We start from the raw sequence: 16,707 nt of genomic DNA on the forward strand, positions 1-16,707 counted from the left end.
TCACTCTGGAAACCTTTCTCACAGGTTCACCTTATTAATATTACACATCTGTGTTAACATTTGTGTCATTCTCTGTCTTTAGGCTTTAAACGTATCACAGCAGTGTTCTGTGAGCTGGGAAATCTGCCCCCACCTTTGTATTTAAACTCGCTAACTTGCCAGTGTGGTCAGTTGATATCACGCGATTGCCATGTGTGGTATTTAGACCACATATGAGTGCGGCAGTGGAACCTCAAGTGGCTTTTCTGATGAAATCTCTTTCCACATATCTCACAGCCAAAGGGCCTGTATGAATTATCTGAAGCTTGAATGTAGAAGGAAAACATTTTCTACAAATTCAGCACTGATGTAGAGCATTAATTCGCTGCTTGCTGGTAGCACGGCAGGTTTCCCTCTGCTCCTTTCCCCTGATGTGATTAAGGCAACATCCTGAGGGAGAGAGCCATTGTAATCGCTGCAAAACTCACTGCACCCTTCTGGTTTCACAGTCATAATCTGGGAAATTGAGTCTGCATTACTGGGTTCAATTAAATGTTTTATTGTTTCTGAATTGGGTATTTTCACAGCATTGCTGTTTCGCACAGGGGGAAGACTTTCTAATTCTTTTTGACTCCTATGAATTTTGTGATGGCGTATCGAATTAACTTCCAGCTGAAATGATCTTCTACAGATCCCACAGCAGAATCGTTTCAAGCCTTCGTGTTTTATGTACTGCTGCTCTTGTTGATATAAATTATTATTAGGTTATAGTTTTAATAATAAGTTATAAAGGCTTATAAAGAAGGATTTCTTTCAAGTATAAATAAGAAAATGTCTGTAATTTGGATAGTGAGCAGAAGGTTTGAGACATTTATGACATTGGTGTTTCAAAGTTATTTTGCAGTCCCAAGTGCATTCTCATATTTGCCATTGCAGGAAAGATCTGAGTTGACTCACTGCCTCTTTCTAACTGTTTTGGTCTGTTATGAGTGTGTAAGTGAATCCAAAGGTTATTAAATAATAAGCAGTCATTATGGGTAGTGCTTGCAGATGTCCACATTTGGACAATCAGCTTGCTCCCACAGTACTCGACCCACAACATTAGAAATGTTTCCCTGAGTCACTGGGCAATCATTTGCATGAGGCATATTTTTCGGACAGCCGGAGGAGGCCCCATATATGACTGCTAATGCCAGAGTCTTGTCACAGTCAGGCCTGTGTAAAAGCCCTCTCCAGACTTTACAGATGAAGGGGTGTCTGATTGGATGAGATGATGTTGCTTCAGTGTGTATGGCAATGAAAAAGCTTTTGAACATACAGGACACACCAATGCATTGGTCTCACTGTACCTAAAGATTAAAATAGAGAATGATGAATAAACTCAAACTAGATCAGTCAATCAATACATGTGGCAAACTCAAACTAAAAAGAATCAAAATTACAAATAACTGGAACACTGTTTTACATGTGACATGACTAATGCGTGACACTTTCCTGTGTGTATGAAATTGAAAATATACCAACAACGTCAAATTTCGCAAAAGACGCCAACAGCAGGGACATGTACACAAACTAACAACTGAGCTGTGTAAAAGCGTAAATCAACAGTACTCCATATAGACGTCTGAAGCCCCAAAGACAAAAGCATTTACTTATTTATTTTTTAGCGTCTTAGCCTTCCTGCTAAAGATCTGAAAAGCGCAAGGACGCATGTTCACTCCCTAAAACATACCGTAGGAAACAAAGGTTTTTCGTTCCTATCAGTCAGTCCGAAGATTGCGAGGACAACTCGTGGCTTGAGTGTTGTCAATAATAATAATAATAATAATAATAATAATAATAATAATAATAATAATAATAATAATAATAATAATAATAATAATAATTTATTCTTTCTGGTTGTTCGGTATGTCTCAGCTGCTTTATTTTATTTGGCCATGGCTAAAGTTTGTTTAGTTATTAATAATTTTTCAGCCTAATTATGGCCTCCCTTACTTGAACTGGAATCTCTCTGGGTCTCATATTTAAAATTACAGTGGTAATTATGAAATACAAAGTCAATATTTCTGCTTTATTTATATTATAACTGCTTGATTTACCATGGAATAACAAGAGAACAGGCCTTGCCTAGCCATGAAACTGCTTGTCAGTTAATTGTCCAATTATTTCTGAGCCACTAAAATCAATTTCTTAAATTCCTAAATAGTTAATATAATCTTTGCAAACAAACAAATATTGAATTAAAGCTGGAATCCTGTGCTTCAGTGACATATTCTTCCATTTAAAATCTACTGTGGTGGTGTACAACTATGAAAACAGTGTCTCAAACAAATTATGGATCTAACATTCATCTTCAGTCTTCTAGTATTTTGTTTATCTAACAAAGAACTGATAAATATGACATATTTAAGACACGAATGAATATAATCAACAGGCATAGCCTTACTGACAGGCGTAACTAGATTGTTATTAACTGCATCCTGTTCAGGGGTTCTAGTGTTACAGCTTTGGTATATTGTTTGATATTTTCAGGCTGGCTCATTATTACAATGACCAGAGTGAACCAGTTGTAAGCACATTACTTTCACAAGTGCTTTTTCTGCTATTGTATATTGAAATACCTGTCGACTGGGCATGAGCGTAAATAAATTAGTCAATGAAAACACAAAAGTATGGAAAGAGCGATACTCCATTCCGTACTGTTTAGATATGGATTCAGCATTTCAGTACCTTCATATGATGTGAATGTGGGGGGAAAGAAAGAAATATTTCAGTGATCTTGCAAATAAGATGTAAATGTAAACAAATTCTGTCTGTATTCCTGCTTGGCTAAATTCACACATGAGTTCACTGAGGATATAATAGGAAAAGAGTGAAACTGGTTGCTCTTACTCGTTTAAATTGCAGTTTGTACGCTGACCACATGAGGGCAGCAAACACCACTTAATAACAAGTCTCAGCTTCCCAGTTCAGGAGCATGAGGAAAGTTTCATGAAGTCAGAGCTGTGACCATAAAGACATCCTTTCACAATGCGTCAGGGGACGAAAACAATGCATTACAAAAGGAAAAGGATTCAAACATGAAAACAAACAAAACCACAGTCACTGAGGCAAGCAGACCACAATACGAGGAGGCGTCTCATGCAGAGAGGCCGCTCCCGAGCTGGGCTCTGTAGCCCACTGCTATGGGGAAAGAGAGTCAAACACATCAGCGGGGTTTGCCTAGAGGAAGAAACACACAGTTAAAGTCCATGTGCAAGGCCACAATGACAAGGGCCCGAGGCTGGTACACTGCGCACAAAGGACAATATTAGCCACAACAGCCAGTTTGTTGGTAGAGTGGTTGCAGGTCAGCTTGGTAGAAAATGTACATTTGACAAAACACTCTTGAAAAATAAATGTCACCCTGTCTGTATTCATTTTGTGAGGCACCACAGTGGTAAGGACACAAAGAAGTGCGTCTGCCATAGGCCATCGCATTGGCTTGTGATGATATACTTGCCGCTTCGTCTGTGTCTCTGTGAGAACATTCCCACTGAAAGACGAAATGTAATGCTTGGCGCGTGATTGACAAGTTGTAGTCGTGCAAAGAATTTCAGTGGCTCTGCTCCTCTGTATTTACTGAGAAGCTGACTCTTGAATTTTAACAGTTTGTTTCATGGGAATTCCTTGTACTGTCGCTGTTTCACAATCAAAAAGAGGATTCAAAGCACAATAAAATTACATTTCTCAATATCCTTTGTAAAGCAATAAACAGAAAACTGCTGAGCATGCAAGTTTGTTTAGCACAGATTTGGTAGCATGTTGCTTGGAATTCACATATTTAAAAAAAAAAGGAAAATGACATAGGAAAGACTTCTTTGGCTCTGTTTTATTCAGATTTGTATATTTAAAGATTTATGGACAACATTAAAATACAGCGAAAGATTTGTGGATGACATTTACAGCTATTTACTTGACTCACAAAAATCAGCGTACAAAAAAAAACAACAACACTGATACACATTTGACAGGTAAAAAAATTCCCTGACGTTGGGCCCTTTAAAAACCAGGTGAAAGTTAAACGCTCTGTATTTATGGGGGATTGGCTCGCTCTCATGAATAATTGCTTGTTTGTGTTTTTTCAACCTTCAATAAAATTCTTCAGGCTCTATTGGCCCCCTCTGTTGTTCAATTTTTGATAACAACAATCAAAACAGCGCCGTGATGGGTTGGGTGAAGATCGATAAGCCCACTCAACTCCACCGCCATCACATGTGCGATGAAGAGAATAGCTGTAGTGAAGATTTATTCCAACTCAAATTATCAATACAGTTCATGATCTTTGAGAAAAGAAAAGCTCCAGGAGCAATGGTTAATGGTGTTATTTTCTTTGCGCATTGTCACACTGTGTCCACTGACAACCCCCTGCACCAATTATACACACACTTTTACGTTCACAGGACACACACATGCCCTGCAGCTGTGTGTGGTAGCGTCTTTCTCCTATTAACCAGGCAGCCTTAGAATCAATAGAAAACATAAAGAGGCCTAATCTTTTCAGGTGCTTGGTGCTGATTGCCTATTACACAATAATAACACACCTTGAATCTCACAGAGCACGAGAGACAGAGAAAAACTCTCACCTCATTCTAATGCACTTAAAACAGCCACAAGCCAGTCGCACAGTAAATCTATAGGTTTGCAGTGGAGCAGATGGTTTCAGCTGTGGCCTTTATGAGGGCTGTTAGCTAGTGTGCTTAAAGAAATTCTACCAGAAGCAATGACATATCAGAGGATACAGTTTATCGCTACATGGAATGAGACACTACCAGTGTCTCCTTTTGCAAACTCCAGTCTCTTGTTGTTTGGCACGCAGCTTTAGGTTGTGGAAGTTCCATACGCTTTGTCTCAGAGGTAGAATAACAGCTGTTGCAGTCTATGTCTCCAGTGGCGGACAAAGGGGATTACCGGCCTTCATTCTGGGGTCTGAAGTGGACTAAAAACATCCTCAAAACCACACACTGTTAAAACCACTTGCAGGCGCATACGGCTTTGCTTTTCAACAACGAGCTGTAAAACAAAAAAAACAGTCAAACATTAATGAGCAGTTACGCCGTTTTTCTTTTTCCACATTCACTGATGTCCTGTTGTAAGTCATTAGGTGTTAGTCTGTCAGTGTCTTCCTCCAGAAAAGCTCCACTAAATTCCAGAGCTGTGTATGGCTTCAGTCTGGCTGTTGACTCTGGCTGAGATTCTATAAACTGAGCCAGCAGGACAGGTGGAAGATCTGGGAGTCAGGCAAGTCCAGGACTGGAACCAGTGCTATGGATGGACTGGACTCTGCTACTGAGCTTCTTAAAGTTTCCTCAAGTCCTGAAAAGTAGATTTGGGGAGGTGGGTAAAAGGGTGAGGACAAGAAAAGCATTAGTTTCATTAAAACTTTCGCAGGAGTTGAACATTATGTTCTCATGTAGATGCCCCACTGGGGGTGTCCCAGGACAGAGGCTACATTTACCCTTCGACCAGGGAACACGGCCCATTTACAAATTATTGGCATTCTTAAATACTTGGCAGATTGCAGCTGCCCACCCCCACTTCATTCACCTTCCTGCAGTGCAAGCATATGGTCAAGCAAGGACTGATCTCTAGGCTACCCCTCCCAAATTTTGAGACACATATGACCAAACACATACACAGACACATGCGGCCTACAGGGGGCTAAAGGGGTCTCAATTTGCACTTTTGGACAATTGAGCAGCTTGTTGGGGGTATCTAGTGGACTGCATCCTTTACTCTTGTTGAGTGGGGATATTAGGAAACTGTGTTGGGGCTGTCACTCAGCTTCGCTGGAGCTGAGACATGTTGTTAGAGCATGTGTATGTGTGTGTGCGCGTGCGTTTGTGTGTGGCTACAGATGAACAGTGGACATGTGAGAATTCTTTGAGTGTCTCAGAGGCTGTTCTTGATGACAGCCTGTCTATGTAGCAGTAGCCAGCTGGGATTTTGGTCCTTCCCTCATCTGCTCTGTGCACTAATTGATCACAAGTGTTCCTGTCTCATAGTTGACTGTCCTGCCTTATTTCTTCTAATTTAGCAGCACGTCGGATGAGTCTTGGGTGTGGTCACTACAATCCAGCAAGGTCGTAGAATTAAACATCTGGGAACCACGCTGTCGTAAGTGTAGCATCACAGACCTTACTTATGTTACATTAGCAATTATATTTGGCAAAAATAAAAAAATTTTTAAAATTTACCTTCAATCAGAGTGGTCAAAAACAAACTAGTGCTCTTTTAATAACATCTACTAGTACTATATAGTACTCTGTGACATCTGTATGAACTTCTAAAAAGAGAAATCAGGACACAGAGGTTACAATAGTTCTGCACTATTTAATAATCCCCATTCTCTTTCATTTGAAACACACACAGCATGTCAGACATCCTTACAAAGAGCCCACACACCCTAATTAGCTAATATGCACTACAGCTTAAAATGCCCCCACTGAACATAGGCCTTTTGTGTGGGGGGGCATTAAAAGCCTAAATATGTGTTATCAGAGCATGTGGCACACCCTGGGAAGCAGGATCCTCTAGAGATGGCAAGCTGACAACTGAATGAGCTATGGCGATCACAGACAGGGGATGGTTTTATTAAGAGAAGAAACATACCCTTCATCACACCTTGTGCGCTAAGCCTGTTTTATGTCAGGATGTTTTAATCTTTGTACCAATGGATAGGAAATAATTGTGCTCTCTCTTTGAGAGTCACTTTCAGTGTCTGTGTGCACAGACATGCATGGATGGAAGGCAGGAGGGGGGTGAAGGTGACATGAATGACCACGCAATTTTTTGTGGGGATTTTTTTTTTTGGTCTTTTTAGATAAAAAGTGAGCAAAGAGAGAGTGCCTCTTTCCTCCTGTCCCTATAAAAGCTTCTGTAAAATTCACGCAAAGTCCGATGAGTACTTCCCATCATATACCCAATCCCCTTCCCCTGGTCTCTTAGCCCCCCGCCCCCCTTTTGGGGGCTACATGGGGAGCCTCATTGTGAGGCTCGGTGGACAGAAGCTGTAAGATTCAAAAAGCCATCAAATTAGCATAAGATGAGACTAAACCATCTACCCAAGAGGACCAGTCATTATTCTGCTTCACGGCAAACACACAGGGAGCTGAAAAGGCTGTTTTCAAAACCAAAACATTACTAATGCCCACAACACCCTTTTATGCTAAACATTAACAGCCATTTTGTTTGAAGCGATTAATACATAAATATTGTAAGCCTAAGTGAATAGAAGGAGGGGTGTCAGTGAAGGCTGTGGTGGGGAGGAAAGAAAAGGGGTCTTCCTGTGTGGAATGGATAATGCCTGCTGGGGTTGTGGGGCTTTTAAGCCGTGGCTAAGGCCCAGAGCCAGTGGTTTTTAGCTGTGCTACACTGACTTCCAAACTGGTCAAATTAACCGGTAAACGAGGTGGTAATTAGCAAGTGTTGGCTCATGAAAATTGTTTATTTAGTCCGAAGAGAATAAAGAGAGAAGCCGAGGAACCGGAGGAGCACAAGGCTTGCACACCTCTCTTTAGCAATCTTTCTATGCTAACGCCAAACCACATGACTTCTTGTAAGGTGAAAGTTTTCTTATAAAAATGAACCCACAGAGAATTACCGCGCCCAGCTGTAGCTCTTGTCAGTTCTGCTGAGGCTTACATTGTTAAATTACCTACATTTTATTTTATTCAATTTCTGTTACTCATTATGCAAAATAACGGATTTGTTTCTAATTATATATTTTTTTCTTTTGTTGTAAAATAAGACTATTTAGGTCCATCAAAAAAAAAGATTTATTTTCTTGAGTTGTGAGGTTCTGTCTTTGAAGGAACCTTTCTATCGTAAGTAACAAGTTGAGACAAGATGTTTAAAGGTTTCATTCGAACCATATGTCATGTCTATCAACTGTGAATCCTAACGCAACCAAAGAAAGGAGGGGGTGTGCAGTCACATTTTGCTCCAGTGGTGTCTGTCTGCCCGCTGTCAGCGGCAGTTGCAGCACTGTGACTGCTTGCGCCAGAGGTGTTACTTTTCCTCCTTTGACTTTTTGGATTCATCACCCAATGAGCACAGGCTGTGACCCATAAAAAAGCCCACGGGTAAGCTTCCAGGGCTTAGTTGTGCATGTGCTGTACGGGAGCAAATTCTACCTCAATGATGAGTCAGTAAATGGTTTGAGGAAAGCAGTGTGTGCGGTCCATAATCAAAGAAACAAACATGTCAAGGGTAAATATCTAGGTTGAGCTTGCTCCAGTTCACAAATGACCCGGTAACACGGCTAACAGTTTCTATTAAAACAACAAAATCTGGAAAAACAAGCTTTTCCTTTTGTTGTGGATGACACAAGAAACAAATGGAAAGAGTTGTATATCATGAAACAATGTTCAGTAGCAATTATATAATTAGGTAAAAAAACAAACAGCTCTGCTTGGCTGGCACACATATATCAAGACGTATTCTCAACAGAGCAACCTTTTTCTCATTCATTTCTGGTAACTGTAATTTCACATCCTCAAAGTGATGAGTTATGTCAAAGCTAAAAGTGACAGTAAGATGGCTGGTTTGGCACAAACTCAAAAATGTTAATTAACTGCTTCAGAGATGACTTGACAACTGAGCCTATGTGATCGATGTGCTCATCGCCCTTTTTCCCTCCGAGAGAACATCTCTCAGGATAAAACAAATACCGCTCCACGTTTGTCTTGACAAGAACCTAGAATCCTGGGACGACAATATGGCGGCGTATGAAAGTGTAATGATGACAAAAGACTGCCAGCTGCTTGGGTTACTGTACACAGTGCAGACACAACAAATGAGTTATAATAATTAAACACAGGAAGGAGTTGAGATCCTCAGGAGAGACGGTTTCCTTCAATACTTTATGTTGACTTAACCAGTGTCAGCTCAAACTTTCTTTGAAACAAGAGCGCAGAGAGAGACAGCGAGTCACTTTGTTTTCATTAATACAGTGATGTGCAGCTTAACTCAGAAGAGCAGTATATCTCACACGTGTTCCTTCTAACAAAGCAGCCTATTTAGGATAAATCCTCTTAATGGGCGCACATATTGGATCACTTTAAATGCACGTATGTGTGTGTGTGTAATGTTACAAGTGAAGCCCGTGACATACCTTTAACAATCTGCTGTGCCAGTGAGTGGCTGCACTTGAAGAACACCCTAGCACACTGTGGCACCAGCTTAGCATCCATCTTCTTTGTGGCTTTCCTGAATGCAGTGCCAACTTCTTCTGTTACATGCTTTACATCAGTGGCCTCCAAGTTATCACCATGGACAGCCAGGGAAAGTGAAAGCGAAGCACTATGGCTGTCAGCAGACAGTAGAGTGTAACACTCTATAGATCCACAGGCTATCTTTGTAGTCACGTGACAGGAAGTCCTTTGGGTGGGATCGTCACGAACTGCAGTTGCATGAAGCTCAACGGCTGCACCCTTGGGCAAGGCAGGTACCACAACGACCAATAACGGCACACGTCTGATCGCAGAGTCCCACAACAAGTCCTGCAATGTAGACAGATGGTACTGAAATGAATTGGGTGGCAAATTATATACTATGTTGTGTTACGCACTACAATCAAATGTATGGCCCTCCTGCTGAGTTTCACGCTGCGTCTTTGGAACAAAAACACTACTCCATCAGCATTATCCCAAATGCTACCACACGGCAGTAGGACAGGCTTTTTACTTGAAAGACTGACAGACTATCAATTAATGTGAGACTGGGAGGTGACCCTTGGTAATGATAGCGTACAAACAATTCAGAAAGAATCCATCGTGCTTGCAGCCACCATGAATAAAACACATAAATGCATTCATTTGAGCTTCATGCACTGACATGGCAGGTCCTATCAAAATGACTTCTCACCTTTCTAGGAAGATCATCCACAACATGTGACGGCAGTTTCACCGCACGCATTTAGAGAGAAATGGCCTCCAATTTAACTGCAGGGCCAAAATTTCTCCTTTTTTTCCCCTCCTCTGGACTGAGGGCCATTAGCACTAACAAAATGTCTTGGAGCAGTGCTACAATGTGGCCCTCTAATAATACTTGGCTGTGGCTTCATCTGCTAATGGGAGAGAAATGAGTGTTTTATATAACCGTCATTTCAGTCAGAGTCGATAGGGCAAAAACACTTAACCCCCCCCCCTTTCAATTTGCTGGATCAATTTTCATCCACTTACACCCCACTTCGTAAGTGCAGAATAATAACAGGTTACTTACATTTTATTTTGATATTCACTCACAAAAAGAAGAAATCATTGACAAGCCACATGGCGGCCTCTTTGTCCCTTCAGCAGACAAACCTGTCATGACCCAAACCGCCACATTCACTGAAGTAGCACTTACCTTCAGATAAAACTTCAGCAAATGCTTAATTGTGTATCAACAGCTAACCTCTTGACTTGGAGAGTTAGAAAAAGAAGAAAAAAAACATGAAAAATGCAGGTGTCCACAATGAGTGTGTGTAAAGAGGTTAGGTTAAGATTTCGCTACTCTTTACTGATTTTGAAGAGCGCTAGCTTGCAGTGATCAACAATAACAATCTCAGAAGGAGAAGCAGAACAATTACCATGTGATCTCAAGCCTCTTAGCATGTCAGACAAAGTGACACCACACATACGTGTCCTATGCTTTGATAAATGTTATATTAGCACTTCTGGCTCAGGCTAGGTATTTTCCTAGAGGGAACTGGTTCTCCACTTGTCAATAGTGATTGAACAGAGGACTGAGAGCTGAAACTGAAGAGAAGAATGACAGGACAGCAGGGTCTTGCTCAGCCAGGCTTAAAGGCCACCCTGCGGGGCCTTGAATGCTAAGATGCTATACCCCACCGACTGTCTACAAGGGACTTCAGCGCAGTGCTCTAGCCTCTGGCAGGACATTATTGTCGCAGCAGAGTTGCTGACTTTCTGTTAGAGCTGTCTGTTAATGTTACATCTACTTCATTTTGCCTTTTTGTAATCGATGTACCACAATGTTAGAATTCATGGGATGTTTATTCAGCGGTTCTGTAAATGTGTTTAAATCGCAAAATTGTGTATGTTTCTGCATTTGTGTGTATGATCTGTGGATGCGGATCATGCTTCTCTTGCAGTGGACTGAGAGGGGAAGAACTCACGTCTACCTGGGGAGAGGTTATTAATGACATTAAACTAATAAAAAATCTAATTTGATATATGGTGGAGCTGAGTGCTGGAGAGGCAAGTGGGGCAGGCTGACAGGTGGCTGCGTGTAGATGGTTCAATTCTGCTATACGCAAGCCACTTAGCACGCTCATTACTTCATGCCAATTCATTTCCAGGGCAGGCAAACACTCCCCCTGTGCTCTCTCTGTAGGCAGCAGGTAAAAGCATATAGTCTGAATCTGCTGCGCTCAGCTCTCCACACTGATGGGGTGTGACCTGCTTCTCCTTATGTTTGTTTTCTTTCTCCCCACTTTCCTCCCTCTAACTCACGTCCATGTGCCTGGAGCGTGTGCAGGGTTGAAGGGCCAAGAGGCGTGAAAGCCGAACGGTAAACACGGTAATAAGGAAGTGGTGTAAAGGCGGGGAACAGCAGGGAGCTGATGGGACTTGCTCTGCTTAGCCAGTTCCCCTACATTTCCTGCCCAGCAGGATGCCTTCAGCATGTGGTTCTATGCCTCAGCACTTACTGTAGTGCTGTCAGTCTGCTATAATATCCCTTCCCATTCACTCCCTCATTCACTCTTCTTTTCTCAAGATTCCACTCTGAAGCTCATCAGACTGTTTTTGTAAATGAAACACACAGGGCCATGTCAGTGAGGCGAAAAGTGGAAGAATATGAGGGTATTTCAAAATCACAGCAGAGGCCACAGTTCCTTAAATCTCCCGTAGTAAGCATGTTTACTGTGGTGTACAAAAAAGAAACTTTGTACACTGCAAATTCAGCGTTTTATTTCCAAATTTCAAAACCAAACATTTCTTTAAGAACGTCTCGTCTTTTGCAAAATAACTCGACGTTTGTGCATGTGCAAATAAAGTTCCATTTAAACCTTAATAGACAAAAAAAGAGAAAAACAACAACAATTGAAAGCTGCCATGCTTTCAGAAGCTATTGCTGCTAAACAAAGGGATGTCTGTTTAACATTTATTGACTTATCACATCAACATCTCCCTGTTCATCAACCCTTCTGCACACACATGCACACAGACAAACAGGCTCTTTGTGGTTTAATGCACCGTAAATACAATTTCACACTTGTAGCGACTCCAGTATGCTCCCAATTAACCCTGCAAGCTTCTTCATCCACCTGATTAGAGAAATTATCAACGCACAACAACAACATGGCCCTTTAGCTTCACAAACACACTAGGCACTGGTGTTTCTTAATATTATAAAATTGCACTTCACAGGTCTGCTGGGCCTTTATATCTTTGCATATAAAAGAATAAGACCACATAATCCAACACATGTTTTTCTAACTATTTTTTAAGTGTAATATCTTAACAGTTTTTAACCTCACACAGCATGTTGTTATTATTTTTTTTGCTAGTGAGATGCATATATTTACATATCACCTGTATCCTTTTCCCCTAAAACTATTTTGAGCTTTGTTTTGAAAAGGCTTTATAAATTTGGTTTAATAAGTCACTAACTTATAGCTACTCATAATTTAAGCACTTGTCTTTGTTCTTTCGTGTGTTCCCTGTATTTCTTCTGCTGTGTGTTATAAATCTACAGCACAGAGAGCAAAGTGTAGGGGTCAAGGGAAGATGACATGTCAAAAGCTAGACCAAAGACAAAAGGTGATAGAGCACAGAGTTAGGCTAGTAACCCAGCACCCTGCTTATAGGTGAGGCACCCTGATCTGTCAAGTACTGTTGTTTAATTTGGAGTCAGTTGAAATTAAAATGTGGTCTCCTGGTAGCAATCCCAGGTCAGTTGAATGAATATTTTCATTGTTCTGACACATTGCTTGGAAGGAGACCAGATGGATGGAGTTGTACATCTTCAGTGACCTCTGATATGAACCTAGTCCGGTTGCCCCCCAAAGCATTGTCCTCAGTTAGCCCTGTTATTATGTGAATGACTCACTCAGTACTTCAAATTTCCACTACACTGTCAATGCTTTAAAATTCTATTCCAATGTGAGTTACAAGGACAAGCAGAACAACACTAACCTAATCACTATACTAGACTTATCTATATGACATGTTTATATTTTAGAATTCAGAAATTTCTAGTTTTATATATACACGACTGCAGGATTTAAATAATATTTGGAATTTTATATTCTGGTATACTACTAAATACTGTTAACTGACATGATGTTGACATTCTCTATCCACTCTTTAACAGTGTTCGCCACTCCACCAAGCCACATGTTGGAGGTGGGCTCCTGCATTTCTCCCTAAGGCCCTATTCCCATGGCTAGAGAGATTACTGTGGGAGGAGAAGGGCTGCCAAGGGAGACTGGAGCCCCTATTAGATGTATGGAGCGGCGTTGTAAGCCTTGGCGGTAGAATGAAGGGAAGGATGGAGGGAGGTGGCAGGAAAGAGGGGTAAGGAGGGAGATAAGCTGCTCTGAGAGTTGAACGGAGCTCCAAAATGGTGTGTGGGGGCAAAGGATTAGGGAGGCTCTGAGGAAGACATCTGCTTCTGTGCCAAGCTCCACATTATCAAAGACACCAGCGTTTCCCACATCATCAACTTTTCATGAGTGCACTCACTGGTAAATATCAGTAGCAGCGGCTTGGGTCTCAAGGGGGCAAAGAGGGGCGAGAAATCTTGCCTTATTTCACAACTATAAACCACAATTCTGAAAGGCCTCTCTGAAAAACTTGGATACCAAATCAAGTTTCTCTTCTTTTACTTATTCATTGATGCATGGATCCCACTGTCTTGTAATCCATTAAACATGTGTTCATCTTATGTGGGTGTAACATTTTATAAGTATGATCAATATTTCCTCTGCATCCATGATAAAACAGTCAGACATTGCTCTGGCATAAATTTTACAAATAAAAATCTCACTCCAGAGTGACTGACCTTCTCTCCTTCTGTGGCTCTCAGCATGCTCTCCCAGACGGCACGGATGATCTGGATGTCTTGGTGCCTTGTAGTGTAGCAATGGGCCTGGACAACATGAGCCAGAGTCAAGCTGCCAATCACAGCTTCCAGAACCTTCTTCATATGGCTGAAGGACAAGTGAGCCTGGGTGTAGGTGGCAGCTTTTACCAACTCCATTTTACAGGGTACCAAAGCAATTTGGCCAGAACAGAACACCACGTCATTGATCTGGAGAAGAAATATAAGGAAAAATGTTACAATGGTATGGTAAAAACCCAGACTAAGCATTAACAACCCACTATGTTAGCTGGGCATATTGAAGGCTGTGTGTGGACAGATATTATCAATAGGTGGAGTGATGCAGATAAATTTAAGCATACTGAGAAATCAGCAGGGTGCATGCTAGAATCTGATGGAACATTAGCCACAAAATGTGATATCCATGGATTAAAAAGAAAATAAATCTTAGTTTTCATTATGTTTCACGTAAGGGATTGGTTCAACAGATACAGTTGCATTTTTAGATGTTTTAATAATTGTAGCATATTATCTTTCTGTGGATTTAGTATCTTGATCTCACATATAAAAACTAAGAAGGAGCAGAGCATTTCTAGCACCAGCCACCTGACAGGAGTCACTGCTGAGCACCAGAAACAGTGGGGATATATGGTGTCAGAGTTTGCTTCAAATTAACTGATAACAATATCTATTTTATTAGCAAAATTGTAATAAAAGACAAACAAATTTAAAAATTTCTCCTGCTGCTTGGTAGGAGGAGCTAAAACTGCTCTTTTGAAGCTGAAGGTTGCCGATGCCTGCCATAGTCTAACCTAGCAATCCACTGGATCCATCTATCTTGCACAGTTAATCTGGGTCCAGGTAATGGAGGAGCAAACCAAGTAGAAATTCACTTTTCTCTGGTCCCTGCCTCCAGCTCCTCTGCTGAGATAATGTGGCGTTCTTAAGTCAGCCAAGAAACATAATCTCAGAATATCCAGCGTGTCCTTGATCCATCGTCTGAGTCTCCTCTTGATTGAACATGCCCAAAACACCTCACCTAAATGCTGTCCAGGTGGCATCCTAGATGCCAGAACCCCCTTCATATGGAAGAACAGTGATAGACACCCTTTTAAGGAAGCCTTTTTTTAACTATTAGCAGAGAGAATGAATGTAAAGTGACCAGTAAATTCCCTGCCTTAACATACAGACTCACTTCTCTTTTTCCAAAACGATACAGCAATTGCAGAAATTGAGATAAATCATCCATCTCCCCATTCACTTTGTGTCCAAGACAATTGAACTCCACAACTTGAGGTTCTTCCCAAAACTCAACAAGGCACTTTACCCTTTTCAGATGAGAACCATGTCCCTGTTAGTTCTCATTCAAACCACTTGGCAAACCCAGAGGTCACTGCTCGATGAAACCTAAGGCAGTTAATGGGTTTAACTACATGTCCATAGGTGTGAATGAGAGTATAAATGGTTGTCTGTCTCTCTGTATTAGCTCTGTGAGAGAATGGTAATCTGCACATGGTGTACCCTGCATGGATGGATGGGTGGACGGATGAAATTATCATCAACATGTATGGAGGAGGTCAGTAAAGAGGTACAACATCTGGAAAGCATCTAATTGGCAACAGCTTCTTTTTTAAGCATTTGTTTTTCTATCCACGCAAAGAACGTGGATAGGAAAACACAGAATGGAACAACATCAGTCATGGATTGACCTCCCCAGACCCCGAATCTAAACATTATCGAAGCAGTATGGGTTCATCCTAACAAGAATTCATGACTAGCGGAGCCCCAACGACTATAGAGGTCCCTGGGATGGATTTGAACCCACGATTGCTGTGAGGTGCTAGTGCTACCCACAACACAACTATGATTCATGATCTCAAAATCAAAATCCCAGCAGAGACAATGGAAACATAAAAATAAGCAGTGTTTAAGACGTGCAATCAGTCCAATTCAAAAAGTTGTTTTATTTCTCTAAAAAAGTACAATACTGAAAAAGGTGCTATAATCAGATTAACATTAATTATAAGCATGTTTGATTAGCAGTGAATTAATTAACAAGTTATGCCCCCCCATTTTCAGCATCTTATCACCAACCATTCTCATTTCACAGTTCTTAAACAAGCTGTTTTTTAGTGAGAGGTCTGCCAATATATCTCAGTGGAACCAGTGTTATTTATAAGCATAATTAACTTAATAAGCTCAATTTTCTTTTAATACCTCTGTTAGAAATAAGCTCCTTGCATAATGAAACCTGAAAAAAATCTATCTGTTTAATGCAGAGAGACGAATAGGGCTGAGGAGCGGCATTAAGGAGGTCAGGTCTTTAGAGACCTTGTAGCTCACCAGTGCTCGAGACTGGATGGCATTAGTGCTGGACACTGGCTGATGGTCAATGCAAATAAATGCCGATGATAAGATGAAAATAGCATTACTCTGAAGGATCCGGATCTCCAGGGAGTAGCAGCCCAAAACAAGGTATTCTACTAATTTGCAAAGACCTACTTGGGGGTCATGTATTTAACTGCAAGATTACCAGGGTAAGCATGAACTAAAAGTCATATTTAAAGGTCTTCTTTCACGCTTTCGGTGGCTGCTTTAGTGTGTTATGTTACTATCTTCCAAATGAAAACACTGGTG

The 16,707-nt window shown here is 41.1% G+C and overlaps 1 protein-coding gene across 1 annotated transcript in view; it reads right to left on the reverse strand.

The window, feature by feature from the left end:
- Positions 1 to 3,832: 3,832 nt before the first annotated feature.
- The window catches only part of dph6 (diphthamine biosynthesis 6), a 56,462-nt gene continuing 43,587 nt past the window's right edge, over positions 3,833 to 16,707 (reverse strand). Inside the window, exons 13-15 of the mRNA XM_085257458.1 lie at positions 14,032 to 14,280; positions 9,134 to 9,521; positions 3,833 to 5,334 (exon numbers count right to left, since the gene is read on the reverse strand). Coding sequence (XP_085113584.1) covers positions 5,216 to 5,334; positions 9,134 to 9,521; positions 14,032 to 14,280 — 756 coding nt within the window. The 3' untranslated portion in view covers positions 3,833 to 5,215. The remainder of the gene's footprint in view (positions 5,335 to 9,133; positions 9,522 to 14,031; positions 14,281 to 16,707) is intronic.

This window comes from Mchenga conophoros, linkage group LG19, assembly GCF_057382185.1.
Source record: "Mchenga conophoros isolate Kocher_MC1m ecotype Shallow Benthic linkage group LG19, M_conophoros_male_GT1.1, whole genome shotgun sequence".
NCBI lineage: Eukaryota > Metazoa > Chordata > Actinopteri > Cichliformes > Cichlidae > Mchenga > Mchenga conophoros.